Source organism: Sminthopsis crassicaudata, chromosome 5 (genome assembly GCF_048593235.1).
Source record: "Sminthopsis crassicaudata isolate SCR6 chromosome 5, ASM4859323v1, whole genome shotgun sequence".
Lineage (NCBI taxonomy): Eukaryota > Metazoa > Chordata > Mammalia > Dasyuromorphia > Dasyuridae > Sminthopsis > Sminthopsis crassicaudata.
In genome coordinates, this window is record NC_133621.1 from 161,739,857 (window position 1) to 161,754,084 (window position 14,228).

Genomic DNA, 14,228 nt, shown 5'->3' on the forward strand with positions numbered 1-14,228 from the left:
GAAAAAATAGTTTGCATTTATGTATCAGTTTAGCTTTTATGAAGTGCTTTATTCATAAGTAAGTGAAGTAAAGAGTTCAAGTGTAATTTTCCGGTTTTACTGAGGAAATTAATGCTTATAAAGTAACTTGCTTGTGGTCACAAGGCATTTAAATGGGAGATCCAGGTCTTTTGATTCCAAGTCTGGTGCTCATAATGACTTTATAATTGATGTTCATAATGGTGACAGTCATCAGGAAAAGGTATACAACTATGTATCTCTTACATTGCTCATTTAAAAGGACTGAGAAATTATATACATTTTATAACGATTAATATTCAAAATAGTTAAAATAATGTAGCTAAATAGCTAGTAACTCCTCAGTTATCTAGAAGGTTCTGAAGACTTGGAGTTTTCTTTTATTACCACTACTGTATATTGCAGCTAGGATTCAAAGGAAATGGCTAGAAGTCATGATATCCAAATTTTATTTTGTTCTAGCTTATCCATCAAGTCAACCTGGCCAGTGACTTATCACAAGCTCTCTACATACGACATTAATGAAAGTGATAATTCATTCTATGCTTCTGAAAAGAATTTTGAGATTAAGACCCAGAGTTACTGGTGAAAATGGACCATGATTTTCTTTTAATTGAGGAAGTAGGTCCATGACATTCCATATAATTCATGATTTTTGGAATCTGTTTTTGAAAATACTTTCTAAAGTAGTTGGATTTAAAAAGAAATGAATAAAATCTGGATTGCAGCTCTCCTTTTGAGATTGTTGTTTTAGATGTTTTAGAGCAAAGGTAGATGTTTATAAATCTTTGTCAATGTCTGTGACATTGAACATAATGGATAGCTACCTCATGCTTTAAAAAGGGTCAGTTCTAAGAGTTAAAAAAACATAAGCTGCTTGCTTCTTTTTCCATCCTTGTCAGAATACCTGAGATTCCCAATACACTTTGAAATGCTACAGTGATAAGTTACATATAAGCACCAAAAGATATTCCTATATTATAAAAGACTTCCAAGGAAGTTTCTGCAGTTTGGGCAGTCTATCTTATCAAAATACATTATTAACTAATTAAGGCTATAAACAAAAGTATAAATTAAATATTATGTTTATGTTTACATATAAATTACATATAAAGTTTTTTGATTTATAAATTCAACAATTACTCTTTAGTAGCTCTTTCTGTAGTCTTTCAATTCCAGATCCATTCAAAGCTGAGCTGAAGGAAATAAGAATGTTTAGTCTACCAAAAGGAAAAATGAGGAAAGGGTGTGTTATCTGTCTTCAAGTATTTGAAGAACTATTATCTAAGAACTATTAAATTTTTATTTGGCCCCTACAGGGAGAACTAAAACTGATGGTGAAATTTGCTGAAAGTCAGTTGGGCTTAATCCTCAAGGAAAACTAAAAACATTTATGCTCACAACAACCCAGTGAGCTAGGTATTAGAGATTTTTGTTTTGCTTTCTTTTTACTGAACCTTTCATTATTATCTAAATGTTCAGTGTAGGGATCTTTGAGTAAGAAACTATACCAATTCTCTTAATATTGATGGTTTTAGACAGTTGCATGAGGGCACTGAGTGCTTAAGAGACTTGCTAGCTTCACATATCCAGTGTTTGTCTGAGGTGGACATGAACTGAATCTTCCTATAGAATAGTCTGAGGTCACTTTTCTAGATGCTTGGATATGTTGCTTCTCATGTATGGGTATTATCCTTGTATCATGCCTAAGAAAATTGAGACTAAATTATTGGATTGGTTTCACGATTGCTTGGGCTGCTTTATATAGTGAGTTCCTGGTCTTTTGAAGTTTTCAAGTTAGAGACTGGGATGACCCCTTGATAGGAATATAATAAAGGGAATTTTATATTTTAAATAAGGGTTGGACCTTTGAGATTTTTTTTTAACTCTAAAATAATATGAATTTTTGAAATGAAAATTCAAGAAAGGAAAAATGTTTATTTGTTCATTTAGAGATCCTCTAATTGTTAGAGATTATAGATACTATTCAGATGATGAATTGTTGCAAAGGTCTTTGTCTATATACAATCTTAAACTGATTACTAGTGAAATGATCTAGTCCATGGATCTAATAACTCTTATTTTTGAAGCAAAATTCTCAGTTTTACCACCAAGTCAAGCTTTAATTTTTCTGTTTTCTTAAATAAGAGAATTTTATTTCTTGTTTCCTTGGAATGTGTGGGTCTTGCTATTCTTGTTTCAATTTTGGATTTTCAGTGATGGAAAAAGAAGTGAAAAATTACCCACATAAGAAACTAGTGCTATGATTAATTAATATTTAAAATTTGTATATATCCACATAAGGAACTAGTACTATGATTAAATAATATTTAAAATATGTATATTTACATTTTATATATTAATCCCATAAGTGCATATGTATGTATGTATATATGTGTGTGTGTATACATGTGTATATGCCAGGTTTAGTTATTTGTAGCATTATCCAAATACTGATTTGGATAAATGAGTAAAATTATTTTTGTGCAAATTTAAAGTTAAATTTTAAGTGTTTGATTCAGGATTAATTTATCTTTATTTGGTTATCTCTTGTTTAGGTGGAAGTAACCCCCTTTTACCAAAATTAAATAGAGAAAAAACTAGTCAGAATGTATAAAAGAGCCAAAAAAATGTTTTCATTGTAGCTATATTATTAATTTAAAATACCTATAGTAGCTGTCTGAACCTGATTTTTGAAATAAAAAACTATTTACATATAGTATTTGATAAATTGGACACAAATGGTGCCATGACATCTTAGCAGGTAGATGTCCCCATTTTACAGATGAGAAAAATAAAGTTCAGAAAAAGTCCCAGAATTATCTTGTTGCTAAATGGGTTAGAGTCAGATGTGTTACACTTTTGGACTTCAAATCCCTTGCTGTTTTCACTGAATCACATTACCTCATGAATAGATAAGAATTTATTTACAATTGATATCAACCGAATGTTTAGAAAACGTATGTTTAGCTGTATCTACCCCCGAATGTTTAGAAACTATGGTCCAAAAATCCTTGATGCTTAACAGCTTTTGTGACCAGCTTCAGGTTCCTCATCTGTAAAGTAAGACCTGAAGTATCTGTCTTTCAGAAGGATCAAATGAGATGTTTGCAAATCAATTTTTATACTTTAAAGCTATAAACCTTAAGATATAAACTCCTCATTTAGCTTTTAATGCCCTACACTGTCTGGCTCCAATTTATCTTTCAAACTCTGAGAATCTGCCAACTGGCTCTCTCTCTGTGTTCCTTACTTGTCCTGGGTACTTTCTATCTTCCATTCTCCTGTCTTCGCAATGGACATCTGTCATCCCTGGATGCAATCTTGCCCTCTCCAGAGAGAGGGAAGAGACCTCCCCTTCCCCCTCCCCCATTTGAAAATGCAGCTCAGGCACCATCTTTTGCTTTTTTGCCTGAGGTTTTTGCTGATTTTCCTCCTCCTCAAAATTGCCAGTACCCTTTTCCATAATACCTTATATTTAATTACTTTGTAATTATAGTTGTCTCTTCCACATTTTGGGGGATTTAGGGATGAGATATCCCCACAATCTAAAAAATTGGAGTAAATATTTTTAGCCCTTTATTTATGCCAGAGAAAAAGTCTTGATTATTTTTTTTTTCTCTTTTATGGGGTGTTTAAAGTACCTTATTGTAAAATTTGGGTCATAGGCTCTGTATTATCTGCTGGCCTTTGCATATCATCTAAGACTTCTGTAAAATTCCCCCAAAATGCCTATTTAATTTCTTATGCTGACCTTCAATATATTGGACTATGATGGGGAAAGTTTCAGTGTAGAAGGGATAACTGTAATTACTTTGTAATTTGTGTAGAGGACAGCCAGGTGGCTTACTGGATAAAATGACAAATTTGGAGTCAGAAAGATCTAAGATCAGATACTTATTAGCTTATGACATTAGACAAACCACTTGACCCTATTTGCCTCAGTTTCCTATATATGTAAAATCAGTGGAGACAAACCACTACAGTATCTTTGCCAAGAAAACCCCATTGAGATCAGAGTCAGATGTGACTGAAATAACTGAACAACTGTAACAAATAACTGAACAACACTAACAAATGTGTATCTATGTGTTACCTTTATGTTTATGTTGTATGTATATTTGTATACTTGTTAACTCCATTAGAATATAAGGCCCTTCATAATGGGCAACCAGAATTGAGCTCCCAACACCAAAAGAGAGCAAGCTAATAAAAGAAGAGATCAAGAAAAACCCAACCCCCAGAATGAATTTGAACATTTTCCATGAAGACTTGGGGGACTCTTTAATCTCTCAATATCTAGGACCCAATGTGGTAGATTTGGGAAAGTATTTGGGTTTAAGGGCTTCAGTTCAGTCATGTCCAACTCTTCACAATAATAAACAATTCTATGATTGGGGGAAAAAAAAAAAAATATATATATATATATATATATATATATATATATATATATATATAAGGCCCTTGAGAGTAGTTCACTCTTTGTATTTGTATCTTAAGTACCTAGGATGGTGCCTTGTACACTATAGGTGATTCATAAATACATATTGATGATTGATTTAAACTACTGTATGAGTGGCAGCTATTATTTAGAAAGACGTGTTATAAAGAAAGCACTACATTTGAGGATTTGGGAGATTTGGATTTTAGTTCTAGTTCTGTGTGACTGTGATAGTAGAAAAGTCTTACCTCTCTGCACTTGTTTTCTTAACTATGACATGGGCAAAATGTTATTTCTACTACAAGTTCACATAATGGTTTCTTTCCTCTCAAGACTAATAGATTATCAGAGTGATGGTAACAGTTGTGTCTAAATCTGTATGTGCTGGTTTTTTAGGAATTATATATTCATTCTAGTTTGTAATATTTCTTACCAAAAGAAAAGGCTTTTTTATGTAAAATACTTAACAAACTTATTGATCTGAAAAGAGGATGCTGTGTAAAAATTTGCAGTTGTAAATTAAGCAACCTCATGCTCTGATATCAGATGGATGTTAAAGAAATTCTTATTGAAAGAATAATATAGATTGTAAAAATCACGCAGATTAGTACTATACAAAAATAATTGTTATTCACAAATGTTTTATGGTAAAAATTTTCATTTAGATTGCTACATTAATAATGCCTTTTTTTGGTTCTTATATTGCTTAAGCTGGTTGTGTTTCACATTTACTTCAGTTATGCTTTTTAATAAGAACTACATTATTTTTTGACACTGTATAGTATTAAACAAGTTTCTTTTGATTCAGAACTTAATTGTAAAAGATAGTTCTATTGATGGTAATTCTGTTCTTTACAGGCATTGGAATGGATACTTGTGTTATTCCTTTGAGACATGGTGGTCTTTCTTTGGTTCAGACCACAGATTACATTTATCCTATTGTGGATGATCCTTACATGATGGTGAGTCTGGTCCTTAAATTTCTGTATTTCAACTGGATTTATTTTAAGAAAAACATCCAAATTAGGCTTTACCCAATAACACCCACATATACTTTATACTACAGTAATTTATGGTGTCCACTGTTCACATTGATCACATGAACAATAACTTGTATAAACATAAGTAAAATTGTTAGGTAAAAATTGGGGAACTCTCATAATCTTTTATGTATATCTTTGTACACATACATACTTGATCATTTTCAACTATTTCAACGAATGATAAACATTTGTGTAGTTTTCTTTATATCTCTGTTATTCTGCCTATACTCTAGTATTTTATTTTAACAGATTTGTATTTTAGACTTAAGTTCCCAATTTTAATTACTGTCTTTTGTTTAGATGTCATTCTCATTTCCTAATAATATCCAAACTATTGTAATCATAAAAAGAGAGAGGAGGGAAAATGGCAGTTCAGCAAACTAATCAATGTGTTAACTGACTCAAACTATCAACAACCGTTCATTAAGTGCATTGATCATTTATTAAGTTATTACAACATGCTGAGCACTGAAAATACAAAAAAGTAAAAAACATGGCTCCTGTCTTTATGATATATAGAATGCAGTTTCAGAAGGTACTAGAGTTAAGAAACTAGAAATGGCCTCCCTTAAAAGTTAGAATTTGAACTTACATTTGAAGGAAGCCAGGAAACAAAGGTGAAGGCAGAGAGCATCCCAGACAAGGGGGACAACCAAAGAGAATACAATGAAATCGGTAGATGTCATTGTCATGTCACAAGAAGGACAGTGAAACTATTAATAGAATGTTTGGGGAAAAGAAAAGGACAAGAAAACTGGAAGGGTAGAGAAAGATGCCAAATTGTGAAAAACTTTAAATGCCAAATAGCATTTTATATTTGATTCTGGGAATGTTAAGGAGCAATTGGAATTTATTGATGGGTAGGGGAAAGTGGGGGATGGTGAGGAGATAACTTGGTCAGACCGATCCTTTAAGAAAATCACTGATAAGATGGGAGTGGTAAGAACTTGATGCAAAGAGACCAATAAGAAGGTTATTTCAGTAGTCCAGATATTTCTGGGAAATGAGAATGTTAGCTGTGTGAATGGAAAGGAAGGAAAAAAAAGATTGAGTGAAATTTGTAGATTTCTACAGATTTTGATCTGTTTTTCATTTGAGTAATGATCAGAAGCCAGATTAGAGAGGATTTAAAAGCAAGTGAAAGGAAAGGAAGTTATAGCTAGTGTTTTATATACACCTATAGTACCTACCTCTATTCCCTACCACTCTGCAAAAAAAAGATGGAATTTGAGTATGTATTTTTTTCTTCTTTGAAGGTGATCTTTCCATTTGCATTGTAATTATTATATACATTGTTTCTGGTTCTGCTTACTTCATTTTACATCAGTTCCCATGGGTCTTCTCATGTGTCTCTGAAATCTTCATATTCATCCTTTCTTACTGCATAGTAATATTCCATTTCATTCTTGAGCCACAATTTGTTTAGTCTTTTTCCAGTTGATTTCATTTGTTTGGTATCACAAGACATCAGGCTAGCCATTTTCTTCTAAGATATTACTGTCACCTTTAGTAGAACAAATCTTGAATGTTTTCTAATAGAAGTAGATGTCCTATATATTTCATCAAAAAATGGACTCCTTATACATCAATTCAGATTTTTTGGGATCATTTCTTTATCCTCCAGTTATCACTTGAAATTTAAAAAGCATGTAAAAATTGTATATTCTTAAACCTTTAGGGAGAAGAGTTACTCTTGCTGGTCTTCTAGAGAATTACTGCTGATCATAGGCCAACTTTCAGTGACTCAGCTAATAAAGAATTGTTTGAAGCAGAGCCAGTATTGGGAGAAATATGGGGGTGAAGGGGGGAGATAAGAGAGACAGATAAACACAGAGAAAGCTGAGGTGCTGTATATTGTAAAGCCCTCCCTTTCTCCACCTCACCTCCCTACAGGCTCATTTCTCAAGAGCATCAGGACTAAGTAGGGGCAACAGGGATCTCTGACTCTCTCCTGCAGTTCTCTCAGCACTCTGCTTCTACTGGAAGAGAAGCAAAGGTCAGGAAAAACCTTTCTTCTACCAAAATGTTCATTCTACTCTTTTCCTTGGCAAAATATTTTTGAATAGGGTTTAAAGAGTAGAGTTTGTGTGCCTTCTGCTTTTGTGCCTGTAGCTCTGTATTTCTAGGTCATTTCAGAACATTTCTAATAGGTACCTGTTGTGTACCAGACACACAGAATAGGGATAAAAAAAGTCCTTACCCTTCAAGGGCCTTTACATTTATTAGGAAGAAACATTAGTACTTATGAGATGCTCCTCTTTAAATGTTAGACTTGAGTAGCTTGAGAATAGATACAAATTGTGGACCTCTTCCTTCACCACAATTCCAGCCATAGTTAGTACATGGCCATGTCCTCAGCTGGTATCAAAATAAAAAGAGTAGCTGAAAGCTATGTTATTATACACTGATTTTACACTATTAGCTTGAAAAGTTTATTTGTTATAGTTGATGCTTTAACAGAAAATGTAAAGTAGTGATCATACTAAGCAAGCCCTTACCAGAGCAGTGAAGTGGTATGGTAGATAGAGCACCAAACCCAGAGTCAGGAAGATCTGAGTTCAAATCCCACCTCACTCATTAGCTATATGGCCCAGGCTAAATCACTGAACACTGCTTACCTCAGTTCCTCATCTGTAAAATGGTGACATTGGAGAAGGAAACAGCAAATCACTGTAGTATCTTTGCCAAGAAAATCTCAATAAGGGTTATGAAGAGTCAGACACAACTGAACAACAACAAGTAAACATTTTAATGTTTTGCTATCCTAGTGGCAAAAGAAAAATTTCCTTCTCAGCTTACTATATTAAAGCCTAGTGAATAGCTTGCTAAAAATTTAAAGTTAAAAAAGCAACGACCTGTAACATTTTTTTAAAGGTACTTCTGTGTTATATTTTTCCTCTATTTTGTCTAAATATGTCTGCCTCCTACCCCTGAGAGGCAGAAAGTGAACATTTACCATTACTTCTCTGAAGTCACGACTGGCATCCCATTGATCAGTTTTGAAGTCTTTCTCTTCCATTATTGTAGTCTTTGTGTAATTGTTCTATAAATTTAAAAAGAATCCTTTTCCTAAGAATTTGTAGGAAGTTCTTCTTCTTATTATTTTGTCATCAGAAAAGAATTTTTTGTTTTAATACCATTTTTAAAAATTCCCCTGCTTTTTAAGTTTTCTAGATAGTTATCCTTTGTTTTCAAAAGCAGCCTTGAAAAAAAGCCCCTAAATAGGTTAAAAGGATTCTAAGGGACTGCCAATCATTTGGGGCATAGTTGAACAAAATATGGCATGTCAACAATAACAATAATGGATTATTATTGAGCTGTAAGAAAAAGTAAAATAAATTATTTCAAAGAATCCTGGGTAGTATGCAGTGATTAAGACAACACTGTAAAGAAAAAGAAAAAAAAAAAAACTTTGAAAGGTTTAAGAACGCTAATCAAAGTACTGACCCCATCTTCCCAGAGAACCTATGATGAAGCATGTTTACCCATCTCCTGACCAGAAAGTTATGGACTCACAGGACAGAAAGAAATACATTTTTGGACATAACCATTGTATATTCATTTGACTTGAGTAGTCTCAAGTATCTTCTCTTGGTTTTTAATTGGAAATGGAAGGTGATAATAATAATTCGAGAAAAGGAATATTGAAATAGTTTTCAAATGAATCAAAAGAAAAGAAGTAAGCAAAGACAAGCAGGAGAGTTTTGAAAGGAATATGTAGAACATATTAATTTTTTTAAAGTAAGCAATATGAAATTGAGATTCAGTATTTTATATACAGCCCTCTATTTTGGTTAAAATACTTTAATCCCATTATCCTTCTCATGTTATCATTTTTCTTTTGACCTTTGTCTCTCTTCTCCTTCCAATTCCCCTCCATTTCCCCCTTAAAATTATAGTATTTTCATCCTGTTTTCCATTCTAATGGTAGAGTGATGGTAGCATCATTCCTATGCTTTACCTTGAAGAGGAGGAGGAAGTGGAAAAATGGAAATAGTAATGAGAAATTGAGAAAAGTATGAATGTCAGTTCTATGATGATGGAAAGGGGAAAAAAACAAACAAGTGGTACTTAAGTGTAATGAAAAACCAAGAAGTCTTGGCTTTTCTCCCCATTTAGTCCTTACCTCCACTCTAGAAAGCTCCATCTTTGTTACACTGCCATAAAGTGTTCTCTTGTTTATAGATTTGTGCTGTGCTGAACATACTGTTGTAGATAAAATTTGCTTACCTTTTCCTCCTTTTTTTTCCCCAGGGCCGGATAGCCTGTGCCAATGTTCTAAGTGACCTTTACGCTATGGGTGTCACGGAATGTGACAACATGTTGATGCTCCTTGGAATTAGTAATAAAATGACAGACAGGGTAAGATTTCTGTTAACTGCTCAATTAGTTCTTGTCATTCTGGGCCAGTCACTGAATCTCTGTGTTTCCTCATCTTTAGAGGGAAGGGATTGAACTACATGAGGATTGTGATCCTTTCTTCTAACATTCTTTGACTTCATTGCTGTGCTGTTTCTCTATTTCCAGTACATACTCTGTCAAATTGTCAAGTCTGGCTGGCTTGCATGTATCCCTAAACTTAGCCCAGTGCCTGGGCCAGTGTTTAATAAATACTTTTCAACTTCAGTTCCTGAGCTTATTAATAAATTAAAATGAGGGAGTCTGATTTTCCCCCCTGTCCAGGAAAGGTAGGGGCAAGGCTATCACAAAGGGCTGGAACTATGCTAGTGATGATTTCTTTCTACCCCTTTTGGGTAGGAAGGACCTTATGAACTATGGGCCTGTGAAAAAAGAATGTTCTCTTTCTCTTGGTTGATTAGTACATACATATTTTTCCTCCTGTGTGTCAGGTAAGATTGAGAAATACTTCTGAGTTTGTGGACCTTTGTCTTGAGCCCTCAGTTCTGCCGCTTACTATATTACCTCAGGAATATCTTTTAATCTTTAAATACCTTGGTTTTTTCATTTGTGAACCTTCAGGCTAAACTAGATGATCCCAAAGGTTTCTCCTAGCTCTGCATTTTGTTAGGTATATTTTGAATAGGATTTGAATTAAAACAATCTAGGAAAATCCAAAACTTTTAGAAACATGGGAAAAATGAATTGTTACAATCCTAGGAATCACTTGGTCCTGATGTTATAATGGCACAGGGTTTAAATCTATACATTCCCTAAAGAAGTTGGTAAATGGGGAAGACTAATAGTAATATTATATCTTGTCTAAACTCCAAATTCCTTAACCTAGCTTTCAAAGATTTTCATAATATGGCTTCAACCTGATACTTACTTTAAATTTCTTTCTTATCTATTCTTTCCTCATGATAAATGATCTCTGCCTATACAAATCTTGATGAATTCAAATGTTATTTTCTCTGTGAAGTTTTTCTTTATTGCCCAGTTAGAAGTGACCACTTTTCCTTTGAGCTCCCATTGAAAGTTTTACTTTTATTATAATACCTAACACATTTGTTTATTGTAGTTTTGTTTTGTTTGGTTTGGTACATGTCTTTTCCCTCTTAATAAACAAGGCAGGGGGTATGCCTTTATTCATCCCTACGTTCCCCCACTTAGTACCTTTAATTGTTACTGCATTGATATTTTTTGCATGAATAATGTGTTTTTTTATTTAGCTACATCCCTTTTATAGAATTATAGATTATTGGAGCTGGAAGGGACTTTTGAGCTCATTTTACAGATAAGAAAACTAAGGCCCAGGGGAGTTAAAGTGATTAGCCTAAGACCACAGAACTAACAGTCACATCTCTTACCTAATTTTACCTTGATGTATCAGTCAGTAAGGCAACTCTGTTTTACTTTATTTTGCAGATGAGGAAATTCACAAAGTGATTCACAGTTAATTAATGGCTTGTAGATTCCTTTTAGTTCAATGCTAGACTCCATTAGATCTTGTGTAGATTTCTTGGGGCTAGTCCAAACCCCCAGTCTTCTTACAGAAGGCTCTGTACATAGCCAAGGGATCAGTTATCTAGCTAACATAAGAGCTAGAATTAGAACCCAGGTCTCTTACCTCCTAGTCCTGGGCTCTTATGTCATTCTGAGTTCTTCAGTCAAGCATATAAGAAAGGTCTTGGATTTCTCTATATATTAAAGGCAGTAGTTTCCATATTATCAGATGCCCAAGTAAGCTTTAGAAAACTCAAGTCTGCTTGGGCATTGGCACTTTTTTCCCCCTCATAAGGAAAAAAATACATGAGATGTAAGGAACCAAGACCAAAATAAAGAAGGTCTTATTAGTGCCACTTAGTCTTATGTGGGTGAATGGGTTGGGGGGGGGGTTTAATTGTTTTGACATTTCCACAACAGCAGCCATAGTCAGTGACAGAATTAACTTTTAACTAATTAGAGTCTGAGTTAGAAGGGTCTTGGGGATTTTTTTCTCAATACAACATCTCCCTCAAGTGATCTTCAGCTTCAACTTAAACTCTTTCTGTTCTGTCCGCTCTCTTAAGCTATTACAGATTGAGCAACTTTTCTGCATTCATAGAACATATTTCTATAGTAGAATCTCCGAGCACCAATGAAATCATAGGTTTGTCCAGCTCCTCCTCCTCCCCCCCAAATAAGAAAACAAAAACTACTATCTGATCATTTCAGTTGTTTCCTTTTCTTTTCTTTTTTCTTTTTTTTGTGGAGGTAATTGGGGTTAAGTGACTTTCACAGGTCACACAGCCAGGAAGGTATTAAGTGTCTGAGGTCAAATTTGAACTCAAATCCTCCTGGCTATCTGTGCCATCTAGCTGTCCCAAGTTGTTTGTTTTTCAAAATATTTTTCTAGCTATTGTGAAGGATGATGTGAGGATGAATTTAAGACAATTTTTAAAAAACTGTTAACTTACATTTTTATCTATGTAACTGTGCTACAAATTATTACCCAAAACATCCTTCAACATTTAACAGAACTATTATAAAGTAATAATTCTTGGCTTGTGTTAACTGTTCTGCCTGTTATATGAACTTGAAGAAAATGCCTTTAGAACTTTTGAAATCCTTTTTGTACTCTGAAAAAAGTAGGTTGTCCTGTTTGGTCATGTATACAATATATTTATTTAATTTATACTCTAACATATTTAACATGTATTGGTCGACCTGTCATCTGGGCGGAGGTGAGGAGGGAAAAAATTGGAACAAATGGTTTGGCAATTGTCAATGTTATAAAATTACCCATGCAAATATCAAAAAAAAAAAGTAGATTGTCTTCTCCAGGAAATTAAATTGTCACCAGATTCTTCTTTGACCTTCTATTGTTTACTGACTTTTAATTTGTTCCTTTTTAATCTGTAGGAAAGGGACAAAGTGATACCCTTAATTATACAGGGTTTTAAAGATGCAGCAGAGGAAGCAGGAACATCTGTAACCGGTGGCCAAACAGTGTTGAATCCCTGGATCGTATTGGGTGGAGTGGCTACAACAGTCTGTCAGCCCAATGAGTTTATCATGTAAGTTTACTTTTTTTTGGCAGTCCTGAGCTTGAATCAAGAATTATCTTCTAATGTTAAATCTCATTTGGCTGTTTGTTTTTCTTTGCTAGCACAAGCTATTTTGCTACCTTGCCCCTTTTCCAGAAGGAATAGAAGCTGTTCTTAGGCCATTATTTGATTTCCTAATACAGAATTTATCTTGGTTTTTATGTCAATAATTTATTGTTATGCTTTTCATGATCTATATTTGTCTTTAGAATGACTATCTCAGAAGATTTTTGCTTTTGAAACCTTAAAAAATATATACCTAAATAGGCAAATGTTGTAGACCAGAATGTTAGTTTGATTTTAGAATGTCTTTCCAAATAAGAAAAGTCATAAGTTATTTTGCCATAAAATGGCCAACTCTCCTGGTAATCATCAAGAATAGTAGACAACAAATCAAGTCAAATCAATAAGCATTTATTAATCAACTACTAGTAGAATGGTAGACAACGCTACTACGCACTGAGGATATAAAAAAAGATCCAAAAAACAGTTTCTGCTGTTAAATAACTCATAGTATGATGGGAAAGACAACATCAAAACAGCTATGTACAAACAATAAGTACAAAATAAACTGGAATAAAAGCACTGGCATTAAGTGTGGGGATCTTGGGGAGTATCAGGAAAGACTTCTTATAAAAGATGAGATTTAGCTGGAATGTGAAAGAATCCAGAAGGTAGAGATGAAGAACAAGAGAATAACAGGCATGGGGCACAACTAGTAAAAATTAATAGAATCAGGAAGTGAAATGTCTCATGTGAGGAGGTCAGTGTCATTAAATCACAGAGAACATGGAGGGAGAAGGTATAAGAAGATTGGAAAGGTCAGAAAGGAGCCAAATTCTGTAGGATTTAAAAAGCCAAACAGAAGATTTTATATTTGATCCTGAAAGTAATAGGGAACCACTGTTTGTTGAATAGAGTGAGGTAGATGATATGGTGACAGGGTCAGACCTGTGCTTTAGAAATATCACTTTGAGTGGAGGGTGAACTAGAATAAGGAGAGATCTCATGGCTACTGAGAAAACTTGTACCAGAGTGTTACACTTTTATTTATTTTGCTACATTTCCCAAAAACATTTTAATGTGACTCGGCCAATGTCGGCCATGAGTCTGACACTTCTGGTTTACAGGACTTTTTAAAACATTAAAATTCATAATGAGCTGAAGCTACCTATGAATACTAGGGGCAATTTACTCTTTTTTCATTCTATGTGACTCTTGTCCATAATTCCCCATAAA

At 33.9% G+C, this 14,228-nt stretch overlaps 1 protein-coding gene across 7 annotated transcripts in view; it reads left to right on the forward strand.

The window, feature by feature from the left end:
• Positions 1 to 14,228, forward strand: part of SEPHS1 (selenophosphate synthetase 1) — a 91,154-nt gene that overhangs the window by 55,885 nt on the left and 21,041 nt on the right. For all 7 annotated transcript variants that reach the window (XM_074268621.1, XM_074268623.1, XM_074268620.1 and 4 more), the window contains 3 exons: positions 5,318 to 5,421; positions 9,757 to 9,864; positions 12,805 to 12,959. In XM_074268621.1, coding sequence (XP_074124722.1) covers positions 5,318 to 5,421; positions 9,757 to 9,864; positions 12,805 to 12,959 — 367 coding nt within the window. The remainder of the gene's footprint in view (positions 1 to 5,317; positions 5,422 to 9,756; positions 9,865 to 12,804; positions 12,960 to 14,228) is intronic.